The 27,192-nt window shown below is 43.3% G+C and overlaps 1 protein-coding gene across 2 annotated transcripts; it reads left to right on the top strand.

The window, feature by feature from the left end:
• Positions 1 to 4,620: 4,620 nt before the first annotated feature.
• Positions 4,621 to 27,168, top strand: LOC139543002 (deoxyribonuclease gamma-like). Of its 2 annotated transcripts, XM_071349067.1 has the most exons (10): positions 4,642 to 4,705; positions 9,686 to 9,908; positions 24,104 to 24,258; positions 24,459 to 24,547; positions 24,986 to 25,072; positions 25,295 to 25,407; positions 25,483 to 25,595; positions 25,753 to 25,910; positions 26,049 to 26,145; positions 26,328 to 27,168. In XM_071349067.1, the coding sequence occupies exons 3-10, from the start codon at positions 24,118 to 24,120 to the stop codon at positions 26,478 to 26,480; spliced, it is 951 nt and encodes a 316-aa protein (XP_071205168.1). In that variant the 5' UTR covers positions 4,642 to 4,705; positions 9,686 to 9,908; positions 24,104 to 24,117; the 3' UTR covers positions 26,481 to 27,168. The 2 variants fall into 2 exon arrangements, with proteins under 2 accessions (XP_071205169.1, XP_071205168.1); XM_071349068.1 differs by lacking the exon at positions 9,686 to 9,908 and having other exon boundaries at positions 4,621 to 4,705.
• Positions 27,169 to 27,192: the final 24 nt, after the last annotated feature.

Below are 27,192 nucleotides of genomic sequence, written 5' to 3'. Positions count from 1 at the left end.
ATATATAGTTACAGCAGACCAAGGAAGGAGAGTCAGACACACACACATGAAACAACATCACTCACACTTACTTCCGGTATTGGAGTTGTTGGTCCTGTGGGTCGGGCGGATGGGGCACCAGCATCCTCCTCCTGAATCCTACTCACGATGGCTGCAGAAGCTGTGGTCCTTGGGATATGTTGCCTCCTCTGGATTTGAGGTCTTACCAACGTCTTGCCCAGCTCCTCGAGAAAGAGCCGTCTCCGCTGGAGCTTCCATCTGTTCCAATCTGGGTTCAACGCCGTCCAAGTGACAAATGCATTGTACGCCAAGATGTCCAAGATGTTGAAGAATATCACAAGTGGCCAGCGTAGGGTTCTTCTTTTGCAGCTGTAGCCAGTCACCTTGTTGTCTAAATTGTCCACCCCTCCTTTTGTGGCAATATAATCCATTATGATTAATTTTTTTGATGTTCCTGGGCACAGATTCTCCCATCCCTATTCAGCGCACTCATGAGTACCACATTTTTGCCTTTCTTTGGCACGTAGGACACTAGGGACGTGTCGGCCGTGAACACAAACTTAGAGGAATTGATAGGCCTGTTCCGTGTATTCAACAGCTAACATCGTCAGCTTCCTCTTGAGGAGCTCCTGTCCCAGCTTGTGCGAAGTAAAAACGTTATTGCATGTGATGTTGTGGCCACGAAGTCCCTGTGTCACGTCCAGGACAACCCGCATCCCTTGGTTCTTCTCAGAGCCTCCTCTATCTGGCTTCCCCATATACACTTGCAAGTTCCACACATATGATGAAGCAGCATCACAGGCAGCCCAGATCTTGATTCCATATTTTGCGGGTTTAGACGGTAAGTACTGCCTGAAGGGGCAGCGGCCCCTAAATGGCATAAGCTGCTCATCAACAGTAACGTTGGGCCCAGGGTTGTAAAACATGGGAGGCGGTCCACCCACTTGTCCCAAACTGACCAGACTGCAGCTACCTTGTCTCACTGCCGCCGAGCTGGTCTGGTGTCTCGGTTATCGAAACGGATAATCCGGGAAATAATGTAGAAGTTTTGTAGAAGAGACATTGTTGCACGGAAAAGTTCTCTGCCAGTTTCTGCATCCCACAGGGTTCTGTGGAATCCCCATTGGATCTGAAAACAACAGCAAGGATAAGAACCCCAAAGTATTGTGAGAGCAAAATTGCAAGATTATGTTATAATACTTTTATTGCATCAAATGGTTGTTTTATGCAACATAATAAAGGCCTCTATTGTGTCTGTGTGAACTGAAAGTGGGCCTCAGGAGATTATATGTATTTATTTTACCTTTATTTAACTAGGCAAGTCAGTTAGGAACAAATTCTTATTTTCAATGACAGCCTAGGAACAGTGGGTTAACTGCCTGTTCAGGGGCAGAATGACAGATTTGTACCTTGTCAGCTTGGGGATTTGAACATGCAACCTTTTGGTTACTAGTCCAATGCTCTAACCTCTAGGCTACCCTGACAGGACATTTACAATGTGTTTTGGGTGATAAAACCTAAGGAGACCGGATTCAAGTTAATGTTTCTGTTCTATAAGGTACCAGGGAAAGATGACCCCAGGGCCAGACCTTGGTCTCTACACAAAGATAACTTTTTTTTTTACAGCACATAGGCATGTAAATGAGCTTGGTCTCTCTCCAAAAACACGCCTTTTCTCCAAATTAGTGCAGTCTAAAATTATTTTCTGGATGGTGTCTGGGATGAACAGTTCAAAAGAAGAATTTATGTCCTGCACATGAGTAACCGCCATCTGCGTCAGCCCTGGTTGCATCCTTATCACATTGGCAGCCATGCGAGGTGGCTCATTCCTTGGGCAAGAAGAACCCTTCAATTTCACAATTTTTTGACATCCATATTTCTCCTCCTGCAGGCTGCTGATGAGCTGGTTGCTGACGGGCTGGTGCTGTGGCTGGCTGAGGGTCAATCTCATCCTCTTCTTCCAACTCACTGTCAGACTCCGAATTGACAGAGACATGATCCTAATATTCTGAATATTCCAAAGTGGAAGACGCTCCTTCCACACTAGCTTCTCTCTCTGCAAACATTCTTTCTAAGGCCCTCTGAGTAGAGATTATTTTTGACATACTGATTGATTGTGGTAAGGAGCCACACATGCAAAGCTATTTATTTGTTGTGTCCCTCCCTCAATTTGCACCTGGCTGGGGTAGAGTGTGGGAAAATACAGCATTTAAAAAAATGTATTGTAATAACATTGTGTAGGTTCCCGCAAGACATTGTGTAGTTTCACACACACTACAAAGGACAAAGAGTGCGAGAAAAGCGGGAGACAGGCAGGGAGACAGACAGGTTATTGGTGATATGTTGAAACAGCAGGCCCAGGGAGGAGGAAGACAGGATGAAGGAACAAAGCAAACCTTTGTTTCATTATTACTTGTTTTCACCTACACACACACACACACACACACACACACACACACACACACACACACACACACACACACACACACACACACACACACACACACACACACACACACACACACACACACACACACACACACACACACTTTTCCTAGCCTTGGGTCCAGTGTACCCGAACACCGCATATGTAATATAAATGTGTACAGTAGGGGGATGCACAGTGTGCACACACTTGAAAATGTGTTTTTTTACATATTCTTCACAAAACCATTTTTATTTTAGTAAACATTGAAAACACCACACAATGGTTAAGTATCAAAAGTAAAAGTATAAACCATTTCAAATTCCTTATATTAAGCAAATCAGACGACACCATCTAAAAATAAAAATGTATTGACGGATTGACAATTTTCCTGTCAAAATGTCAGAAGTACTTTTGTGTTTCAGGGAAAATGTATGCAGTAAAAAGTACATTATTTTCTTTAGGAATGTAGTAAAGTAAAAGTAAAGTACGGATACCCCAAAATACTACTTAAGTAGTACTTTCAAGTATTTTTACTTAGGTACTTTACACCACTGCTCCAGACCAACGGTCTGAGAGGACAGAACACTGCCACTCAACACCCCCTGCAACTGTTCTGCAGTAAAACCTCGCAATCCCAAGTATTTCTCTGCTGCTGCCACCACAACCTCTATTTTCTGTGACCTTTGATCCATTTCTGCAGTACAATTGACAACCATAGCTATGATTGCCAAGAAACCTACCTTACTGAAAGCACATAGTCTTCCCATCACTCTCTATTAGTCTAAGCCTACTCACAGGAATCATCTCAGTGTCCCATCTTCCTCTCCCACTCTCTTCACTTTGTACTGTATTGTACTACTCTGACCATAGTAACCTCAACCTGACTTTCTCTCAACGGACACCTCTGATCTTCAGCCCCATGGACACCTACACAACTTTATCCACTGAAACTACACACTCCTTTGTCCCATGCCCTCCTGAACACTTCTCACATCTAGGACTCTCCCTCCCACATACTGCTGCAACATTGCCCATCAACTTTACACCTAAAACACTAAAGTATTTTGGGAACAAAAGTCTCTCACGGGACAACTTACACTTCCTACCTTAACCTTATCTGGCAACGACTCTACTTCAAAACTCAACAGGACAGACAACTTCGTCTCCGTTTCCCCACACTCGCCACCAGATCTGTGTCGCACCAAACTGCCAGTGTCACAGACACCGGAATATTCACTTTCAATGGTGACCTGCTCCAGAGAACAAAGCAAGCCACATTTCTTGTCCCTAATCGCTTGATCTGGAGTGACCACCCGCTGAAGAAACCACCCGCTGAAGAAATCATCACTAGTCCACTCTTAGTTACTTTCACCAACTCAACAGTACCCAAACTCTTCTCCACCCAACCTACCACCACATATGGATCAGCCAAAATGCAAGAATCTATTCTTTCCACAAATTTTACTCCCACTGGGACAGAATCATCTTTCACATCCTCGGACCGAGGCCCGAACTCGGTGGTCCTCGCTGCAGGAAAATCATCCACCTTCTTGTAGTTCCATCTCTGAGCTACTAGAACACTATTCCTCTATTTAGCACTCGACACTAACCACACTGCTATATGTATATGTATACTGTATATATGTACCATTGGCAGACCTTGTTTGCCATTGGCAGATTTTTATATGCTCAAAAATAAGGTAATTTTGGTTTTGTACGCGGTCATATGATACGTGGGACAGAAAAACTTAGGTGAGTACATGGGGTGTTATATCTCAGCAGAGGGTCTGTCTTTCTGGTCAACATCACTGATACAGGTCCCCCTTCACCCTCTGGTGGTACGGATAACTTGTCATTACAGAGAAACCTATAAAACCAGCTCTAAGGAAGGTCTCCCTCACAGACAACATCTTCCTAACCACACTGCTAGCCTCTACATTTTAGTAGACACTCTTATCCAGAGCAACTTACAGTAATGCATACATTTTCATTGCATTCTTCTACCAGAGACATTGGAGAAAGGAGGAGATAGTAATCATATTGGACAATAAATGGAGGAACGTATAACCACAGATGGAACAATGAGCCAGATGTATAAATGTGAAATATCCAGTTGCCGTTTCCGCTCACTACCAAATATGGTGATGAGTGGAAGCCCAGTGGCCAACAGAGAGCGTGTGTTGAAAGGAGATGAGTGGGCGTGTGGAAAGGAAAGTGAAGATTTTTACATGACAGGGGTCGTGTAGAAAGGAGTGGGTGTGTGGAAAGCGATCTGCTGTGAGTCGTATTTCACTACTAATTTTACACAAACAATTTTACATTTTCAGTTTTAAAACTGATGGTTAATTTTTATTAAAAGTATTTATGATGGGTGTACTGTTACGTCATGCATTGAATGTATGCGTGTGCTCAGGGTTAAGTTGAGGAGTTCGGTTAAAGGGTTAAGGTTAGGAGAATGGTTAGCTAAAAGGTTGATGGATAGGGTTAAGGGGAGGGTTAGCTAACATTCTAAGCTAAGTAGTTGCAACGTAGCTAAAAAGTAGTAAGTAGTTGAAAAGTTGCTAATTAGCTAAAATGTTAAGGTTGTCTATAATGAGAGCAAACTAACAACCTTTGATTTGCTAGACGTTCGCGTTATACAGAGGGTCTAAACACATTTCTCCTATTTGTCTGACACTTCAGTCCAGAGTGCATTGCATGGTGCCGTTGCAAATGTCAGACTCCACTCTGTGAGGTACATCGATCTGCAGGTTGAACATGGTGAGGTTGAACCTCTCCCTGACCCAGTCTGTAATACCTACATGTTACAAGCAGACCACCATAGTCCCAAGGTAACCTGCCTAAATGACTACCGACCCGTATCACTCACGTCTGTAGCCATGAAGTGCTTTGAAAGGCTGGTCATGGCTTACATCAACACCATCATCCCAGAAACCATAGATCCACTCCAATTCGCATACCGCCCCAACAGATCCATAGATGACGCAATCTCAATTGCACTCCACACTGCCCTTTCCCACCTTGGAAAATTCCAGAAAATGATGTAATGGCTTTAGAAGCTTCTGATAGGCTAATTGACATAATTTGAGTAAATTGGAGGTGTACCTGTGGATGTATTTCAAGGCCTACCATCAAACTCAGTGCCTCTTTGCTTGACATCATGGGAAAATCAAAAGAAATCAGCCAAGACCTCAGAAATTAAATTGTAGACCTCCACAAGTCTGGTTCATCCTTGGGAGCAAATTCCAAATGCCTGAAGGTACCACGTTCATCTGTACAAACAATAGTACGCAAGTATAAACACCATGGGACCACACAGTCGTCATACCGCTCAGGAAGGAGACGCATTCTGTCTCCTAGAGATGAATGTACTTTGGTGCGAAAAGTGCAAATCAATCCCAGAACAACAGCAAAGGACCTTGTGAAGATGCTGGAGGAAACAGGTACAAAAGTATCTATATCCACAGTAAAACGAGTCCTATATTGATATAACCTGAAAGGCCGCTCAGCAAGGAAGAAGCCACTGCTCCAAAACCGCCATAAAAAAGCCAGACTACGGTTTGCAACTGCACATGGGGACAAAGATCAAACTTTTTGGAGAAATGTCCTCTGGTCTGATGAAACAAAAATAGAACTGTTTGGCCATAATGACCATTGTTATGTTTGGAGGAAAAAGGGGGAGGATTGCAAGCCGAAGAACACCATCCCAACCGTGAAGCACGGGGGTGGCAGCATCATGTTGTGGCGGTGTTTTGCTGCAGGAGGGACTGGTGCACTTCACAAAATAAATGGCATCATGAGGAAGTAAAATTATGTGGATATATTGAAGCAACATCTCAAGACATCAGTCAGGAAGTTAAAGCTTGGTCGCAAATGGTTCTTCCAAGTGGACAATGACCCCAAGCATACTTCCAAAGTTGTGGCAAAATGGCTTAAGGACAACAAAGTCAAGGTATTGGAGTGGCCATCACAAAGCCCTGACCTCAATCCTATAGAAAATGTGTGGGCAGAACTGAAAAAGTGTGTGCGAGCAAGGAAGCCTACAAACCTGACTCAGTTACACCAGCTCTGTCAGGAGGAATGGGCCAAAATTCACCCAACTTATTGTGGGAAGCTTGTGGAAGGCTACCCGAAACATTTGACCCAAGTTAAACAATTTAAAGGCAATGCTACCAAATACTAATTGACTGTATGTAAACTTCTGACCCACTGGGAATGTAATGAACGAAATAAAAGCTGAAATAAATCATTCTCTCTACTATTATTCTCACATTTCACATTCTTAAAATAAAGTGGTGATCCTAACTGACCTAAGGCAGGGAATTTTTACTAGGATTAAATGTCAGGAATTGTGATAAACTGAGTTTAAATGTAATTGCCTAAGGTGTATGTAAACTTCCGACTTCAACTGTACATATTACCTAAATTACCTTGACTAAACTGTTCCCCCGCACATTAACTCGGTAATGGTACCTCCTGTATATAGCCTTGTTATTGCTATTTCATTGTTACTCCATTTTTTACTTTAGTTTAATTAGTAAATATTTTCTTAACTCTTTTTCTTAACTGCATTGTTGGTTAAGGGCTTGTCATGCAGCGTCACGCAGTTGCTAAGCTAATCACCACACAATACCTTTTTTTTTTTAAATCAGGGTATACATCGAGAAACCTTATTATTTCCCTATAAAGTATGTAATGTCGCGATTCTGTTAGGATTTACCTAGGGGTCATGATTGGGGATGTACAAATGTTTGGTGTAGTAGAATAATTGATTATGCTTATGTTATATTAATAGAGGGTTAAAAGACCCCTCCCTCCTTACATTTATAGGGTTTTAGACTACTGATTAACAATAGATATAGTCATTGTAGAAGTTTAGTATTGTTCTACATTTGTATTTTAGTTCTCTCTCTCTCTGCCTCATTATAAAGAGGCCCTTAGACAGAACAGGGGAGTGAATGAGATAAGACTGGGTAAACATTCCACAATGGGTCAACTTTGGGGGAAGGGGACATTTACTGCTAAGTGTTGAGCTAACAACAAAGGCCCTGTTTATACAGCTTTGTAGGCATGGTTCTGGTCCCAGGAGTAGAGGATGATGATATAGGTAGTGACGTCACCAGGTCGCGACTTAGGGTTTAATAAAACCACTGGAGACCTTTTGGTGGGGGCAGAACTTACTCAGAAACATGCGAGCTATGTTCCTGTTTGTCAACTTCTGTCTGCAATTGCATTAATAAAGGTTTTTGAATGATTTAATTAAAGATATTGTCATAATGCTAATTTCACCAATGAACCAATGATTGACAAAGAAGGACGTAAGGAACGAACCCTAACAATTCCAAAGCTATATGATAGTAATGAGAACAAGTTAATTATCTAACACCTCGGAAAATATGTAATGTTGTACTTCATGTTGACGAAATTAATGCTAATGTTGGGTTTTTGAGCTTGCGCCCAATTGACTAAAATTCTCTCTCTGAAGGAGAGCTCACCGCGTGGCCCATTGACGACGTATGGGCAACGTACTGTACGCAATGGGCTTTAATACGATTGTAATTGAGTTTCTCCTTTCCTCAAAAGTAACTCTGCTGCCACTACTGCTTTGAGCTAAAAACAGATACGTTACAAAATAATTATCTGAAGAGGGTGAATCCTCACTGCAGAAAGAATAAATAGTGCAGAGAGCGTCAATCTGTTACATGTTGGGGGAAAAAAAGTGAGTGTGCATAGAGACAAATATTGAAATAAAAGGTAAATAAAGATACAAGGTAACTACTTTGTTAGCTATTTATTATATTGCTTGGGAATAGATGCTGTTCAGGAGCCTGTTGTTGTCAGACTTGATGCACCGGTACCTCTTGCTGTGCGGCAGCAGAGAAAATAGTCTATGGCTTGGGTGGTTGGGGTCTGACAATTTTTTACACCGCCTGATATAGAGGTCCTGGTTGGCGGGGGGGCCGTACAACCCTCTGTGCGATCGAGGGCGGTGCTATTTCCAAACCAAGCAGTGATGCAGCCAGTCAATATGCTTACAATGGTGCAGTTGTAGAACCTTTTCAGGATTTGAGGGCCCATGCCAAGCTTTCCTCCTGTGTCAGCAATGCCTGGGCAGAGGAACGTGCAGAGAGACAGACGCATCAGCTGTACCATAATCACACTTGCAAACATAACATTGCAGACAGTTGAATGTTTGGGTGAGATGCTTGATAAATATTGATTCATTAACTGCTTGAAATATGTTTAATCTACAGATGTGTGCCTTCTACAAAGCACTGATAAGACTATTACATTTTCAGATTGCTTTCCACTGAGGAGAAAAATTACAATTTTCTCAATAGAACAATTTAATAATTTTGGAGATTTACTAGACAGCCTGGTGGATTGGTGTCATAGCCACTTCTCAAATATGTTTTATTGGTGTTTATTGTAAGTTTATTGTAAAAGTCCCAAATTAATTGATCGCCCACATGAAAATATGTGTTTATGTAAGAAGTATTATTTGAGAATTTGTAAAGCTGTCACGTAAGAATGACATGTTTATATTTTTTATTTAAAGATATCTGAGAAGTGGCCATGACTGACTCAGATCTGTGTAGTTTACGCACTGTTCCCCCCCCCCCCTCCCTGTGGAAGTCTCCTTCCTCGCTCTTCTCTAACATATAGGGGCACAAATTCCAAACAGTCCCTTTACAAGTCGGACTGTTGAATAAACGTAATTTGAATTTGACCTGTTGTCCACTGATTTCATCCTTATGTGGGTGGAAATTTGAGACACAATATCCACAGGAAAGTGTTATTAACCAGACTTTTAGAACGCTGGTGTGTATATGGTTCTGTCGGATTGTATTTCTGGTTTTGTATTTTCAATCTACTGATGCATGCAAAGTAAACACTTGCACAATATATAAACAATTGCCAACCGAACCACAGATTAGCTATTATATATTAGCGGGCGATGTGCAGTAAAATTGCAAGCGAGCATTTTTTCTAGCCGGCAATCTCCTATTACATTAGGCGATTGTTTACATAGTGTCCATCACATGCGAATACATCAGGAGATTGAAAATATAAATTCACAAAAACATACACCCACCGGCGCTCAAAATATTCAGCTAAATAATACTTTCCTTCAGATATATTTTCTATAATTTCGATGCACATAAGGACCAACCGCACAGACAACCGGTAGAGTACGTTCAAATATAATTGTATTCAACATTCTGGTTTGAGTGTTAACTTTCCATATTTTTGCAGTGCATTTAGTCAGACCGTGTAACTGGTAGATTCCAGTTTACAAGAACAAAAAAAGGAAGCGGATCGGGACATCACCTGACAGGAAGATGTGTTAAAGGTGTGGTGAAAACGGATACTTACCCTACACCCAGCGGCAGCCAGACGGGACTTTTGTCAAGGTGTTTAAAGATTAGTCTAATTCAACACCGTGTACCTGGAATTCATCAAATTCTCTTCAAACAAGGTAGACTAATGATATTCACTGTTTCTGTTCAAATATTGTATCTTCACCTTGCTCACCAAAAGCTTCTAAATGTAATTCTGCTTCAATGCTTTTGTTGTTGCCTACAAACTATCATGGAGGAAATAGCGTTAAAAAAATATATAATAATTAATTTGTAAGTCAGATAAGAAAAAAATCTTACTTACAATGACGGCCTACCGGGGAACAGTGGGTTAACTGCATCGTTCAGGGGCAGAACGACAGATTTTTACCTTGTCAGCTCAGGGATTCGGTCCAGCATCTTTTCGGTTACAGGCCCAACGCTCTACCTGCCGCCGAGTTTTGTCTGCTTCTTTTGAGTCTCTGTATCTAATCACCTTTCTGCTGGTGTGAATGTTTTATAGACAAATGTTGAATTCTCAGACTTATATCTAACTTTAACCACACACACGTTAGATCCTTCGTTGGAGCATCTTTAAATCTTAGAGCTGTTTCAAAAAAACAATCGCTATTAACGTCGCACATAACGCCTGTCTCAGACGACTCGTAGAACAGCAAAGTGCGTCAGATTGTATTTTACCCTCCCGCGTCAGAATATCCTAAAAATTAAAACCGAAATGACTGCATTAACCCTCCTGCTGTGTTCCGGTCGAATTGGACTGATTTACAAGATCTCTCTGAAAAATGTAGTTCATTTAATTTGATTGTCATACGGTTCCATGACAACATACAAAATACATTTAGATGATTTATTACATTTTGGGTGTTTTATTTAACTTTTGTACCCCCTTGGTGTTCCCGTCAAATGTCCGGTCATTAGAAATTAATGGGGAAGACTACAATTAGTGTATAAAATTGAGTTCAGGCACATGCCCATTCATCAGATGGACACACTTCCTCTCCCAGAGGAATGTGTGTTTGAGCACACACACACATGCCTCTGGGAGAGGAAGTGTGTCCATCTGATGAATGGGCATGTGGTGTGGTTTCCGTGGGGTTTACCGTGGAAGCAAGGTGTTTGAGCACACATACCTTACTCCCCTTCTTGGCTTCCATGGAAAACCCCACGGAAACCACACCTGTTGACATTCTCACAAACAATCATAATATTGTTTCAATAATATATAGAACTTTTCTCGCAGCTCTGGTATATAAAGTTTTTTTGAGGCCTTGCTCTCAATTCATTCTGTGGCACCACAATGACCAAACGATAAACTGTATGCGAGGCTCTTGATCATATCTTTGATCATGACACTGGTGAGGAGGAGAGTCCTTGTTAAACTTTGACACAAAGTAGTCTGTGATAATTAGCACTGTCATCTGAGTATTTGTTTATAGTCAAAATAATACATTATGCTTTTTTAAAACTCAAAAATGATTTGTATGAGCTCAGGTCAGTGAGGCCTACAGACCATAAATAGCAAATAGTTGTTTAAAACTTGTAATGTTCACAAGAACTTAAGTTGATTAAAACGATCTAACACAAGATGTATATGTATTATGTAGTATTATGGATTTATAATCAGCTATAATGGGGCGGTCATTTTGGACCGGGAACACAGAATGAGTTAACATGAAAGGAACACAACAGGTGGGTTAAGAGTCTACAGTAGTCTACAGGCCTAATCATATTGAAATATATTTAATGTTAAATCAATTGAGTTGTATTTTGATACTTGTATGCTACTGTCTGTAATTTCTCAAAATATTACATGTGTAGCTTAACTTGCGCAATGATGTGCCAAATATGTGCAGCCATAGGCAATATCTTTATAGGAGCAGTGGGGTATATTCATGGAGGCCAAGGGAAAGCTAGACCCCCCTCCCCATATATTTTATGTATATTTAGTCTGTTTCATAATTTTCCTTCAATTCGCAATATGCTGACTGCATCTCACAGGAGAAAACATCCGTGAGAGAAACCGTGCCCCTGTCTCTCTGTGGTCCAAAAGAGTATGACGTTGTTGCCCCACGTAGCATTGAATGCAAGGGAAGCCAGCGAGCATTTTGCTTCACTTGACAAAAAAAGTATAAAGTAGCTAATCAGCTTTGAGCTAAACTGAGCACGCTCAAGTGTGCATTGTCCTGACACCCCCCCCCCCCCCCCAAAAAAAAAAAAGTCTAAGGAAGACGGCTTGGATTTGGCATCTATCCTATCAAATCGCATTGAGCATATGTCATTGACAGGAACAACTTTAATTGTTGCATCTAGTTGTTGTCCTCCGGTGGCTAGCTCACTATCTAGCTAGAATTAAGCAAAATCTGTGGTTTTACTTAATTCTCTGTACTGGCCAATGATTATAACGGCTATTCTGATCCAACCATTAATTCATACATTGTTTGTTGTGTCCCTGGCCTGAGAGGATGATAGTTCAATACGTAGCTAGATGTAAAAGGCTAATGTTAACTAGCTAACGTTGCCCATGAATGGAAGTTAGGCTAGCGAGCAAGCATTTTAGCCAGGTAGCCTAGGACAAAAAAAAAAAAAGTGTATGACAGTGATAGACCGTTTCATCAACATGAAAGAGGATGACATTGGCGTTTCTCTACAAGTAGGTTGAGTCAACATGCTTTTTTTACTTGCACAAACACACAGATGTAAAGTACTTCAGTAAAAAATATTTGAAAGTACTACTTTTTGGGGTATTTGTACTTCTACTTATTTGACAACTTTATACTTTTACTTTACTACATTCCTGAAGAAAAGTATGTACATTTTCCCTAACACCTAAAAGTACTTTTTACATTTTGAATGCTTAGCAGGACAGGGAAATGGTCTAATTCAGACTTATCAAGAGAACATCCCTGGTCATCCCTACCGCCTCTTATCTGGTGGACTCACTAAACACATGCTGTATTTCTAAATGATGTCTGAGGGTTGGAGCTTGCCCCTGGCTATCTGTCTGGTTTGCTCTATATAAGGAATTTGAAGTGATTGATACTTAATTATATTTGAGCAATTAATTTACTTTTGATACTTAGGTATATTGACTTGAGTCATTTTCTATTAAGACAACTTTACTTAAATTACTCAAGTATGACATTTGGGTACTTTATCCACCACTACACACACCATAACCATGGACAGGCACATCATATTTAGCTTACTTTGATTGGACTAAATTGTTTTTGGTTTCTTTTAGTTGTCATTATTAGACTAAGCAGAGGTGATTTATAAATCCAAGATGGCGTAGCAGTCGGACGTGTGTTTGTATTGTCCTGTAGCGTGTAAATAGTAAATAGTAAATGGTCTTCGTATTTTTCGTATACATTTCGTATATATTTTAATTTCACTTTCCATCTAGGAACTGAATATACATTCCTACATTCCGCCTCACCCAATGTGGTACGGACCTGCTATTTTTTTTATACTTTAGAACCGTAACCCCAAGCAGAAGCTAGCCAGATAACTAGCTAGTAGTCAGTTAGCCACTGCTGCGGTCTTCACCCTCAACTCGGACACAGCCAGCTTCAATACCGGGCCAATACCTGCCAGTCTGCAAGCGCGATATCAACCCAGAGCATATAGGACTGCTTTTTCTCTACCACATCACCGGATTCCTGACGCAAGCTCTGGACAATTACACCGTATCATCACAGCTAGCTAGCTGCAACCGAGTGGCTACTACTGGCTAACACCACTGTCCCGAAGCAAGCACCAGTTAGCCTTGAGCTAGCCTCGAGCTAGGCCCATCTGCCGGCTAGCTGCAAGCGCGATATCAACCCAGAGCATATAGGACTGCTTTCTCTCTACCACATCACCGGATTCCTGACGCAAGCTCTGGACAATTACACCGTATCATCACAGCTAGCTAGCTGCAACCGAGTGGCTACTACTGGCTAACACCACTGTCCCGAAGCAAGCACCAGTTAGCCTTGAGCTAGCCTCGAGCTAGGCCCATCTGCCGGCTAGCTGCAAGCGCGATATCAACCCAGAGCATATAGGACTGCTTTTTCTCTACCACATCACCGGATTCCTGACGCAAGCTCTGGACAATTACACCGTATCATCACAGCTAGCTAGCTGCAACCGAGTGGCTACTACTGGCTAACACCTCTGTCCCGAAGCAAGCACCAGTTAGCCTTGAGCTAGCCTCGAGCTAGGCCCATCTGCCGGCTAGCTGAAGAGCTAGCGCCACTGCCACTGCCACGAAGCTAGCACCAGTTAGCAAACACAATTCTACAATTCACAACCTCTCTTTCGCCATCGCCATCTGGCTTGGATTCTCTGTCGACACAACCACGTCTGAGCAGACCCCCTCCGTCTGAGCAGACCACCCCCCGGGCTACTAACTTTATACGCCGCGTGCTAGCTTAGTGGAGGCCTCCTCTGCTCCATCTACGGCTGCCCCCTGGACACTGTGATCACTTGGCTACATAGCTGATGCATGCTTGACTGTCCATTAATTCACGGTACTCCATTCTGTTTATTTGTGTTTTACCTGTCGGCTCTGTGCTTTAACTCAGGATCTGTGTGTAGTTAATCCGACCCTCTCTGCCTAGTCGTCGCCATTTTTACCTGTTGTTGCTGTGTTAGACTAACACCCTGTTATTGCTGCTGTTATCTTACCTGTTTAGCTAGCTCTCCCAATCAAGACCTGCAATCACTTTATGCCTTATTGTATGTCTCTCTCAAATATCAATATGCCTTGCATACTGTTGTTCAGGCTAGTTTTCATTATCATTGTTTTGGTTTGCAATGGACCCTGTAGTTCCACTCTCCGTACCTCTGATACCCCCTTTGTCCCACCCCCCACACATGCGGTGACCTCACCCATTGAGACTAGCATGTCCAGAGATACAACCTCTCTTATCATCACCCAGTGCCTGGGCTTGCCTCCGCTGTACCCGCGCCCCTCCATACCCATGTCTGCACATTATGCCCAGAATCTATTCTACCACGCCCATAAATCTGCTCCTTTTATTCTTTGTCCCCAACGCTCTAGGCGACCAGTTTTGATAGCCTTTAGCCGCACCCTCATCCTACTACTCCTCTGTTCCTCGGGTGATGTGGAGGTAAACCCAGGCCCTGCATGTCCCCAGTCACCCTCATTTGTTGACTTCTGCGATCGAAAAAGCCTTGGCCTCATGCATGTCAACATCAGAAGCCTCCTCCCTAAGTTTGCCTTACTCACCGCTTTAGCACACTCTGCCAATCCTGATGTCCTTGCCGTGTCCGAATCCTGGCTTAGGAAGGCCACCAAAAATTCTGAGATTTCCATACCCAACTATAACACTTTCCGTCAAGATAGAACTGCCAAAGGGGGAGGAGTTGCAATCTACTGCAGAGATAGCCTGCAAAGTTCTGTCATACTTTCCAGGTCTATGCCCAAACAGTTCGAACTTCTAATTTTAAAAATTAATCTCTCCAGAAATAAGTCTCTCACTGTTGCCGCCTGCTACCGACCCCCCTCAGCTCCCAGCTGTGCCCTGGACACCATCTGTGAATTGATCGCTCCCCATCTAGCTTCAGAGTTTGTTCTGTTAGGTGACCTAAACTGGGATATGCTTAACACCCCGGCAGTCCTACAATCCAAGCTTGATGCCCTCAATCTCACACAAATCATCAAGGAACCCACCAGGTACAACCCTAAATCCGTAAACATGGGCACCCTAATAGACATTATCCTGACCAACCTGCCCTCCAAATACACCTCTGCTGTCTTCAATCAAGATCTCAGCGATCACTGCCTCATTGCCTGTATCCGCCACGGGTCCGCGGTCAAACGACCACCCCTCATCACTGTCAAACGCTCCCTAAAACACTTCTGCGAGCAGGCCTTCCTAATCGACCTGGCCCGGGTACCCTGGAAGGATATTGACCTCATCCCGTCAGTTGAGGATGCCTGGTCATTCTTTAAATGTTACTTCCTCACCATATTAGACAAGCATGCTCCGTTCAAAAAATGCAGAACCAAGAACAGATATAGCCCTTGGTTCACTCCAGACCTGACTGCCCTCGACCTGCAATAGCATCGAAGAGCCCCCGCGATATGCAACTGTTCAGGGAAGTCAGGAACCAATACACGCAGTCAGTCAGGAAAGCAAAGGCCAGCTTTTTCAAGCAGAAATTCGCATCCTGTAGCTCTAACTCCAAAAAGTTCTGGGATACTGTAAAGTCCATGGAGAACAAGAGCACCTCCTCCCAGCTGCCCACTGCACTGAGGCTAGGTAACACGGTCACCACCGATAAATCCGTGATAATCGAAGACTTCAACAAGCATTTCTCAATGGCTGGCCATGCCTTCCTCCTGGCGACTCCAACCTTGGCCAACAGCCCCGCCCCCCCCGCTGCTACTCGCCCAAGCCTCCCCAGCTTCTCCTTTACCCAAATCCAGATAGCAGATGTTCTGAAAGAGCTGGAAAACCTGGACCCATACAAATCAGCTGGGCTTGACAATCTGGACCCCCTATTTCTGAAACTGTCCGCCGCCATTGTCGCACCCCCTATTACCAGCCTGTTCAACCTCTCCTTCGTATCATCTGAGATCCCCAAGGATTGGAAAGCTGCCGCGGTCATCCCCCTCTTCAAAGGGGGAGACACCCTGGACCCAAACTGTTACAGACCTATATCCATCCTGCCCTGCCTATCTAAGGTCTTCGAAAGCCAAGTCAACAAACAGATCACTGACCATCTCGAATCCCACCGTACCTTCTCCGCTGTGCAATCCGGTTTCCGAGCCGGTCACGGGTGCACCTCAGCCACGCTCAAGGTACTAAACGACATCATAACCGCCATCGATAAAAGACATTACTGTGCAGCCGTCTTCATCGACCTGGCCAAGGCTTTCGACTCTGTCAATCACCATATTCTTATCGGCAGACTCAGTAGCCTCGGTTTTTCTAATGACTGCCTTGCCTGGTTCACCAACTACTTTGCAGACAGAGTTCAGTGTGTCAAATCGGAGGGCATGTTGTCCGGTCCTCTGGCAGTCTATGGGGGTACCACAGGGTTCAATTCTCAGGCCGACTCTTTTCTCTGTATACATCAATGATGTTGCTCTTGCTGCGGGCGATTCCCTGATCCACCTCTACGCAGACGACACCATTCTATATACTTCCGGCCCTTCCTTGGACACTGTGCTATCTAACCTCCAAACGAGCTTCAATGCCATACAACACTCCTTCCGTGGCCTCCAACTGATCTTAAACGCTAGTAAAACCAAATGCATGCTTTTCAACCGTTCGCTGCCTGCACCCGCACGCCCGACTAGCATCACCACCCTGGACGGTTCCGACCTAGAATATGTGGACATCTATAAGTACCTAGGTGTCTGGCTAGACTGCAAACTCTCCTTCCAGACTCATATCAAACATCTCCAATCCAAAATCAAATCAAGAATCGGCTTTCTATTCCGCAACAAAGCCTCCTTCACTCACGCCGCCAAACTTACCCTAGTAAAACTGACTATCCTACCGATCCTCGACTTCGGCGATGTCATCTACAAAATAGCTTCCAACACTCTACTCAGCAAACTGGATGCAGTTTATCACAGTGCCATTCGTTTTGTTACTAAAGCACCTTATACGACCCACCACTGCGACCTGTATGCCCTAGTCGGCTGGCCCTCGCTACATGTTCGTCGTCAGACCCACTGGCTCCAGGTCATCTACAAGGCTATGCTAGGTAAAGTGCCGCCTTATCTCAGTTCACTGGTCACGATGGCTACACCCACCCGCAGCACGCGCTCCAGCAGGTGTATCTCACTGATCATCCCTAAAGCTAAAACCTCATTTGGACGCCTTTCCTTCCAGTTCTCTGCTGCCTGCGACTGGAACGAATTGCAAAAATCTCTGAAGTTGGAGACTTTTATCTCCCTCAACAACTTTAAAAATCTGCTATCCGAGCAGCTAACCGATCGCTGCAGCTGTACATAGTCCATCTGTAAACTACCCACCCAATTTACCTACCTCACCCCCCATACTGCTTTTATTTATTTACTTTTCTGCTCTTTTGCACACCAGTATCTCTTCTTGCACATGTTCATCTGATGATTTATCACTCCAGTGTTAATCTGCTAAATTGTAATTATTCGATTTATTGCCTACCTCATGCCTTTTGCACACATTGTATATAGATTCTCTTTTTTTCTACCATGTTATTGACTTGTTTATTGTTTACTCCATGTGTAACTCTGTGTTGTCTGTTCACACTGCTATGCTTTATCTTGGCCAGGTCGCAGTTGCAAATGAGAACTTGTTCTCAACTAGCCTACCTGGTTAAATAAAGGTGAAATAAAAAAAATAAAAATAAATAAATAAAAAATTTGATGACGAAAGTGTGCTGGAATAGTGGAGGCAGCTCCTGTTTTCTTTACGACTTGCGTTAACTCTGGTTCTAAATCAATAGTTTAGTGGTCTGAAAATGTTGAAAACATTAACATGCTTGACCATGCTGTAGGTCATGTAACTGTCTGTTACATGCAATATGCTTTGTGGACTTCACCGGACAGAGGTTACTATCTGGTTTTGTGATGAAACAAAGGTGTGGTTGAATTTATTGTGCCACTGTGTCTTCTTATTGTCTTGGCCTATATATCACGGTCGACAGGCATATGAATGAACAGGTTATAGCGCAAATAATGCAATTATCACAACACACAGGTTGTAATATGGCTTTTTTGGGGGGGTGCTCCCCCATTGATTTTACCCACGCACCGCTACTGTCTAGGAGCTGCTCCGTCATCAGTATTGTGCTTCTATGCTTAAGTTTTGTTTGCGTCTTTAACTTTCAGTTTTGTACACCAGTTGGAAATACAATATTTTTCTTCGGTTTAGTTGGTCCAATGATTCTCTACACTCTACATTGTTTGTTTTGTAAAAACTGAAATTGGGCGAAGTTAGAATTTTAGCAACCAGGAAATGGCAGAGCATTGGTAAGCCTAAATGCCATTGCTATGGGAAACTAGGCCTTGGAGAGGTACCAAGGTAAAATGAGTTTTATATTGGATATTTGGGTTTCTCTTGTCAATAGCTATTGAACCAATCATGACATGACTGTTGGCCAATAGCTCTTACACAAAGCGTTCCATGACTGATTTAGATTCTCCTCTTTTTGGGGGAGGGCTTTCAATATTCAATAGCTCTTGCTATGAACATTTTATTTTTGTCCCTCCCCTGATTCAGAATATATAATTTTCATAGTCATGGCATGCTTTGTGTAAGGCATCATTTCCCAAACTCTGTCCCCAGGACCCCAAAGGGTGCATGTTTTGGCCTTAACATTACACAACTGATTTGTATTGTACAAGTTTGATTATTAATTGTTTCTGAATTAGCTGTGTAGTGCTAGGGCAAAAAACTAAAATGTGCACCCCTTAGGGTCCCAAGGACCGAGTTTGGGGAAACCCTGGTGTTAGAGCTTTTGAAAATAGAACTGTATTTTATACAAAAAATAATAAAAAGAAGCTGTGGATTTGTCCATCCTCGACTGGTTCAAAATACACTGCTCAAAAAAATAAAGCGAACACTTAAACAACACAATGTAACTCCAAGTCAATCACACTTCTGTGAAATCAAACTGTCCACTTAGGAAGCAACACTGATTGACAATAAATTTCACATGCTGTTGGGCAAATGGAATAGACAAAAGGTGGAAATTATAGACAATTAGCAAGACACCCCCAATAAAGGAGTGATTCTGCAGGTGGTGACCACAGACCACTTCTCAGTTCCTATGCTTCCTGGCTGATGTTTTGGTCACTTTTGAATGCTGGCGGTGCTCTCACTCTAGTGGTAGCATGAGACGGAGTCTACAACCCACACAAGTGGCTCAGGTAGTGCAGCTCATCCAGGATGGCACATCAATGCGAGCTGTGGTAAGAAGGTTTGCTGTGTCTGTCAGCGTAGTGTCCAGAGCATGGAAGCGCTACCAGGAGACAGGCCAGTACATCAGGAGACGTGGAGGAGGCCGTAGGAGGGCAACAACCCAGCAGCAGGACCGCTACCTCCGCCTTTGTGCAAGGAGGAGCACTGCCAGAGCCCTGCAAAATGACCTCCAGCAGGCCACAAATGTGCATGTGTCTGCTCAAACGGTCAGAAACAGACTCCATGAGGGTGGTATGAGGGCCCGATTTATTTTTTATTTTTTTTCAGAGTTTTATTTTGCCCCCCCCTTTGTTCAGGGACACATTTGTAGGATTTTTTATGAATTTATTTGCAAATTATGGTGTAAAATAAGTATTTGGTCACCTACAAACAAGCAAGATTTCTGGCTCTCACAGACCTGTAACTTCTTCTTTAAGAGGCTCCTCTGTCCTCCACTCATTACCTGTATTAATGGCACCTGTTTGAACTTGTTATCAGTATAAAAGACACCTGTCCACAACCTCAAACAGTCACACTCCAAACTCCACTATGGCCAAGACCAAAGAGCTGTCAAAGGACACCAGAAACAAAATTGTAGACCTGCACCAGGCTGGGAAGACTGAATCTGCAATAGGTAAGCAGCTTGGTTTGAAGAAATCAACTGTGGGAGCAATTATTAGGAAATGGAAGACATACAAGACCACTGATAATCTCCCTCGATCTGGGGCTCCACGCAAGATCTCACCCCGTGGGGTCAAAATGATCACCAGAACGGTGAGCAAAAATCCCAGAACCACACGGGCGGACCTAGTGAATGACCTGCAGAGAGCTGGGACCAAAGTAACAAAGCCTACCATCAGTAACACACTACGCCGCCAGGGACTCAAATCCTGCAGTGCCAGACGTGTCCCCCTGCTTAAGCCAGTACATGTCCAGGCCCGTCTGAAGTTTGCTAGAGAGCATTTGGATGATCCAGAAGAAGATTGGGAGAATGTCATATGGTCAGATGAAACCAAAATATAACTTTTTGGGAAAAACTCAACTCGTCGTGTTTGGAGGACAAAGAATGCTGAGTTGCATCCAAAGAACACCATACCTACTGTGAAGCATGGGGGTGGAAACATCATGCTTTGGGGCTGTTTTTCTGCAAAGGGACCAGGACGACTGATCCGTGTAAAGGAAAGAATGAATGGGGCCATGTATCGTGAGATTTTGAGTGAAAACCTCCTTCCATCAGCAAGGGCATTGAAGATTTCTATTTTAATTTTATTTTTTATAACTTTTCTCCCCAATTTTCGTGGTATCCAATCGCTAGTAATTACTATCTTGTCTCATCGCTACAACTCCCGTACGGGCTCGGGAGAGACGAAGGTCGAAAGCCATGCGTCCTCCGAAGCACAACCCAACCAAGCCGCACTGCTTCTTAACACAGCGCGCCTCCAACCCGGAAGTCAGCCGCACCAATGTGTCGGAGGAAAAACCGTGCACCTGGCCCCCTTGGTTAGCGCGCACTACGCCCGGCCCGCCACAGGAGTCGCTGGAGCGCGATGAGACAAGGATATCCCTACCGGCCAAACCCTCCCTAACCCGGACGACGCTAGCCCAATTGTGCGTCGCCCCACGGACCTCCCGGTTGCGACAGAGCCTGGGCGCGAACCCAGAGACTCTGGTGGCGCAGCTAGCACTGCGATGCAGTGCCCTAGACCACTGCGCCACCCGGAAGGCCCAGGGCATTGAAGATTAAACGTGGCTGGGTCTTTCAGCATGACAATGATCCCAAACACACCGCCCGGGCAACGAAGGAGTGGCTTCGTAAGAAGCATTTCAAGGTCCTGGAGTGGCCTAGCCAGTCTCCAGATCTCAACCCCATAGAAAATCTTTGGAGGGAGTTGAAAGTCCATGTTGCCCAGCAACAGCCCCAAAACATCACTGCTCTAGAGGAGATCTGCATGGAGGAATGGGCCAAAATACCAGCAACAGTGTGTGAACCTTGTGAAGACTTACAGAAAAAGTTTGGCCTCTGTCATTGCCAACAAAGGGTATATAACAAAGTATTGAGATCAACTTTTGTTAGACCAAATACTTATTTTCCACCATAATTTGCAAATCAATTCATTACAAATCCTACAATGTGATTTTCTGGAGAAAAAAAATTATTCTCATTTTGTCTGTCATACCTATGATGAAAATTACAGGCCTCATCTTTTTAAGTGGGAGAACTTACACAATTGGTGGCTGACTAAATACTTTTTTGCCCCACTGTAGTTGGCATTATGCATTCGGGCAGGTAGTGTTCTCCTGGCATCTGCCAAACCCAGATTCATCTGCCAGATGGTGACTAGTGATTCATCACTTCAGAGAATGAGTCCTATGTTGGCGAGCTTTACACCATTCCAGCTGACGCTTGGCATGGTGATGGAAACCTATTTCATGAATCTCCCGACGAACAGTTATTGTGCTGACGTTGCTTCCAGAGGCAGTTTGGAACTACGTAGTGAGTGTTCCAACAGAGGCCAGATTTTCCCGAGCTACACGCTTCAGCACTTGGCGGTCTCGTTCTGTGCGCTTGTGTGGCCTATCACTTCGCGGCTGAGCTGTTTCCCCTAGACTTTTCCACTTCACAATATCACTTACAGTTGACCGGGGCAGCTCTAGCAGGGCAGAAATGCCACGTTGGAGGTCACTGAGCTTTTCAGGAAGGCCATTCTACTGCCAATGTTTGTCTATGGAGTTTGAATGGCTGTGTGCTAAATGTTATACAACGGTCAGCAACGGGTATGGCTGAATCCACTAATTTGAAGGGGTGTCCACATACGCGTGTGTGCGCATATACAGTGCATTCGGAAAAAGTATTCATACCCCTTGATGTTTTCCACATTTTGTTACGTTACAGCCTTGTGCTAAAATTGATTAAATTGTTTCCCCCCCATCAATCTACACTCACTACCCCATAATGACTAAGCAAAAACAGGTTAGGAAAGATATCAAATTTAACAAAAATAAACTGATGCAAAAGTATTCAGGCCCTTTTACTCAGTACTTTGTTGAAACACCTTTGGATGCAATTACAGCCTCGAGTCTTCTTGGGTGTGACGCTACAAGCTTGGCACACCTGTATTTAGGGAGTTTCTCTCATTCTTTTCTCCAGATCCTCTCATGCTTTGTCAGTTTGGATGTGGGGTGTCGCTACACAGCTATTTTCAGGTCTCGAGATGTTCGATCGGGCTCAAGTCCGGGCTCTGGCTGGGCCACTCAAGGACATTCAGAGACTTGTCCCGAAGCCATTCCTGTGTTGTCTTGGCTGTGTGCTTAGGGTCGTTGACCTGTTGGAAAGTGAACCTTGGCCCCAGAGGTCCTGAGCATTCTGGAGCAGGTTTTCATCAAGGATCTCTGTACTTCATCTTTCCCTCGATCCTGACTAGTCTCCCAGTCCCTGCCGCTGAAAAACTTATCCACAGCACGATGCTGCCATCACCATGCTTCACAGTAGGGATGGTGCCAGGTTTCCTCCAGACGTGGCACCGAGAATCTTGTTTCTTATGGTCTGAGAGTCTTTAGGTGCCTTTTGGAAAACTCCAAGCAGGCTGTCATGTGCCTTTCACTGAGGGGCTTCTGTCTGGCCACTCTACTAAATAGGCTTGATTGGAGTGCTGCAGAGATGGTTGTCATTCTGGAAGGTTCTCCCATCTCCACAGAGAAGCTCTGTCAGTGACCATAGGGTTCTTGGTCACCTCCCTGACCAAGGCCCTTCTCCCCAGATTGCTCAGTTTGACCGGGCGTCCAGCTCTAGGAAGAGTCTTGGTGGTTCCAAACTTCTTCCATTTAAGAATGATGGAGGCCACTGTTCTTGGATCTTCAATGCTGCAGAAATGTTTTGGTACCCTTTCCCAGATCTGTGCCTCGACACAATCCTGTCTCGGACCTCTGTGGACAATTCCTTCGACCTCCATGGCTTGTTTTTTTGCTCTGACATGCACTGTCAACTGTGGGACCTCTTATATAGACAGGTGTGTGCCTTTCCAAATCATGTCCAATCAATTGACTTTACCACAGGTTGGAATCCAATCAAGTTGTAGAAACATCTCAAGGGTGATCAATGGAAACAGGATGCACCGGAGCTCAATTGAGTCTCATAGCAAAGGGTCTGAATACTTATGTAAGGTATGTTTTTTAAATTTTTAATACATTTGCAAAAATGTCTAACCAGTTTTTGCTTTGTCATTATGGGATATTTTGTGTAGATTGAAGAAAATAAATGAAATAAATTTTAGAATAAGGCTGTAACATGTGGAAAAAGGGAAGGGGTCTGAATACTTTCCGACATCACTGTGTATATGTAATGTTCAGTGTAGTAAAAACAAAAGTAACAATGTATGACCAGTAATCTCACATGTCTTTTCCATTCACAGCAAGCAGCTCAGTCATGACTTGCCACTCTCCTCTCCTCCTCCTTCTCGTTGGTATTTTTGGGCCATGTTCAAGCTTCAAGATCTGTGCCTTCAATGTCCAGAACTTTGACGATGCCAAATCAGCCAACTTCAGGGTGATGCACACTCTGACCAGGGTGAGACTCTGCCTCGTCTTTTCACAATCATACAGTTGCTATTCATGACTGGTCCAGGAAGGAACTAAACTCAAACATTTTAACTATAGTTCCATACTGTTGGGTAAATCAGTCTCAATTACTTTATTATAATCATCCAGGTATCTTTCTGTGATTTGTTAGACATTCTTGTTCTAATCCGGTTGGTTGATTGTCCACAGATTGTGTCTCGCTGTGACATCTGTCTCCTTCAGGAGGTTAAAGACACACAGGGCAATGCCAGTAAAGCTTTGGTGGAAGCACTCAACAGGTACAGTTGCATCTAGATACTGTTACCATAGAAAGAGAATCCATTGAATTCTATTTATGACTGTAACAAGTACTCTACCTTAGGCGTATTCCAATCTTACCCTACGAGGTCCGGTGTCTGATGGGTTTTCTGTTCTTCCTGATGACTAGTTGCACCCACCTGGTGTCCCAGGTCTAAAACAGTCCCTGATGGGGGGAGGGGGGAAAGCAGTGGAACTGGCTTAGAGGTCCAGATTTCAATTTGAGGGATTTTCCTCATGCACCGTTCAGTGGCGCATATATACATTGTTTTGTATTCCTTGATTGTTTCCTATAAAATTGTATTGCGGCTTTTGTTAAATGCACTTTAAATAAATTGTGATTTTGATTATAAAGAAAATAATTTAAGTCTTTTCACTTAATTTATGGACCAACCCTTTTTTTGTTAATTTCTTCTTAGATATGATGCCTATCACTATAAATATGTTTCCAGTGGAGTTCTGGGGCGAACACCTCAGGACCAGGAGCAATATGTCTATCTGTACAGGTAAGGGAAGCTTTCTTTTACATATTTTACAGCTCTTCATTTATAAATGCTACTCTCGTGACGTAAACTTGCATTCATTTGAGATCCTAAATATGCCGCCTCCCCTGTCCTAACCTTCTGACTCTCGGCCCTACATGCTAGTTAAACTTTGTCACCCTGCTTGACTTTAAGCCTAAACGAATGGTGCTATAACTAACTCTATAACTAACTGCGTCTCCACAGGGATGAAACCGTAGAGTTGACAGATCAGTACCAGTACGTTGACAGAAAGGGGGGGAATGCAGCTACATTCTCCAGAGACCCCTTTGTTGTTAGATTTCAAGCCAAGGAAACAGGTTAGTTAAGTTCATGAGAATTTGAAATTCATTGTGTACTGTTTGGATAACTTACAATGATCTTCCTCTGATCAGTGATTGGAGACTTTGCTCTGATCCCGCTGCACACTATGGCCTCTGATGCAATCAAGGAGATTGACAAGCTCTACGATGTTTTTGAGGAAATCAAAAAGAAGTGGAATACTGAGGTGAGGCATGACGACTACCTGCTGGTGTTTCTGTTTGGTTCTTATTTTTGTGTCGGTAAGCTGAATGCAGTTAGTTATCTGTCATGCTACATGATTCTGAATATCTAACTTTTGGAACATACTCCTCTCACCAATGTAATGCCACTCTGTACCATAGAACGTGATGTTCCTTGGAGCCTTCAATGCTGGTTGTGGGCACATGACCCGGCAGGACAAGGCGAACATCCGACTTTTCTCAATACCTGGATTTTTCTGGTTGATCAGGGACCAGGTGGACACCACTGTTGGGGATACTGCCAGCTGTGCCTATGACAGGTGGGTGGAAATTTGAAAATGAGCTACACTGAAATTATATTCTTTGAAATGAAGGCATTTTGATTTATAAGCAATCTGTATTGATGGATCCAATAACATATTACTCTTCAGCTCTATTTGACACTTTGTTTTTCTTAGGATTGTGATACACGGAGAGCGCTTCCTGAAGGCCATCAAACCTTATTCAGCTCAGGTCTTCAACATTGCCAATGAGTATAAACTCTCAAAGGAAAGGGTAATACTTCCTTTTCCTATTTACAAACAACGTTTTCATTTAGCCTTTCAAACTGCTATCCATCTTCAACAAACCTCCAGGAGAAGATTTAACATCCCAGACATGCAAAAGTCACCTGTTTTATGTTTGTTTCCTGTGTCGTAGATGTCATGACAACGAATAAACTGATCTCCAAATTTCAGGTTCTGGAAGTGAGTGACCACTTCCCTATTGAGGTGGAGCTGAAGACTAAATCGTCAGGGCAACTTCAAGCTCCGGTTCAGCCTCTCCTGCTAATTGCTCTCTCTGTCATCACCTCCGCCATGCACATCTTACCTTCAACCAGTATGGTGTGAGGAGGACTGATGGTCTTCTCCAGAGTATGGATCATAGAAATGTATAATTCAATAGTATGGACATCTACAACTTCAATGAGCAGCTGGTTTACTCATGCAAGGTTTTGTCAAACCTATCCCCGGGTACCTCTAGATGCTTCACTATTTTGCTGTAGCACTGAACTTGCTCACCTCATTCATCTAATTAAGATGTTGATGATTAGTTGCTACGTTTAATCGGGTGTGCTAGCATGGAACTGCTGGGGGTCCCTGAGGAGAGGTTTGAGAACCACTGCTCTAATAAACAGTGATTCTGTCTGACTGGTCCCCATGAGATTGCAGACATTTTAGAGACAGCAACATTTATCACTACACAAATTGAAGGCACAATGAATTGAAAGGAGATGAGGGACATATCTATGGATTTGCTCTGGTGTTGGATTGCTGATCCCAATTTTGCTCTGCTCTGACATGCGGTTTCAGGTATTTGACGTATAATATCTTGAATGGAAGGCTACAGATTCCAGAAGCCACCACTTCTGCATTTAGTAACATCTATTTTGTAAATTAATGGTTGTAATATTTCAAATTCAGTTAGGTTTTTAAAACATTCTATTATGTGATGTGGTTTTTACATTGTCACTGTAAATGTTCAATGCATGTATTGTACACCAGTATTTGAATAAAACGAAATTGATTTTAAAACAAAGTAGGCCACATTTTGTTGTTTGAG

The sequence above is a fragment of the Salvelinus alpinus genome, chromosome 17 (genome assembly GCF_045679555.1).
Source record: "Salvelinus alpinus chromosome 17, SLU_Salpinus.1, whole genome shotgun sequence".
NCBI classification, from domain to species: Eukaryota; Metazoa; Chordata; class Actinopteri; order Salmoniformes; family Salmonidae; genus Salvelinus; species Salvelinus alpinus.
This window is presented reverse-complemented; position numbering and strand designations above follow the sequence as displayed.

Bases quoted from the DNA above. Each gene is read 5' to 3' on its own strand.
- LOC139543002 (XM_071349068.1), top strand. From the start codon at position 24,118: ATGACTTGCCACTCTCCTCTCCTCCTCCTTCTCGTTGGTATTTTTGGG. The intron at 24,259-24,458 runs GTGAGACTCTGC...GATTGTCCACAG, and splicing joins TGATGCACACTCTGACCAGG to ATTGTGTCTCGCTGTGACAT. The intron at 26,146-26,327 runs GTAATACTTCCT...TCCAAATTTCAG, and splicing joins ATAAACTCTCAAAGGAAAGG to GTTCTGGAAGTGAGTGACCA.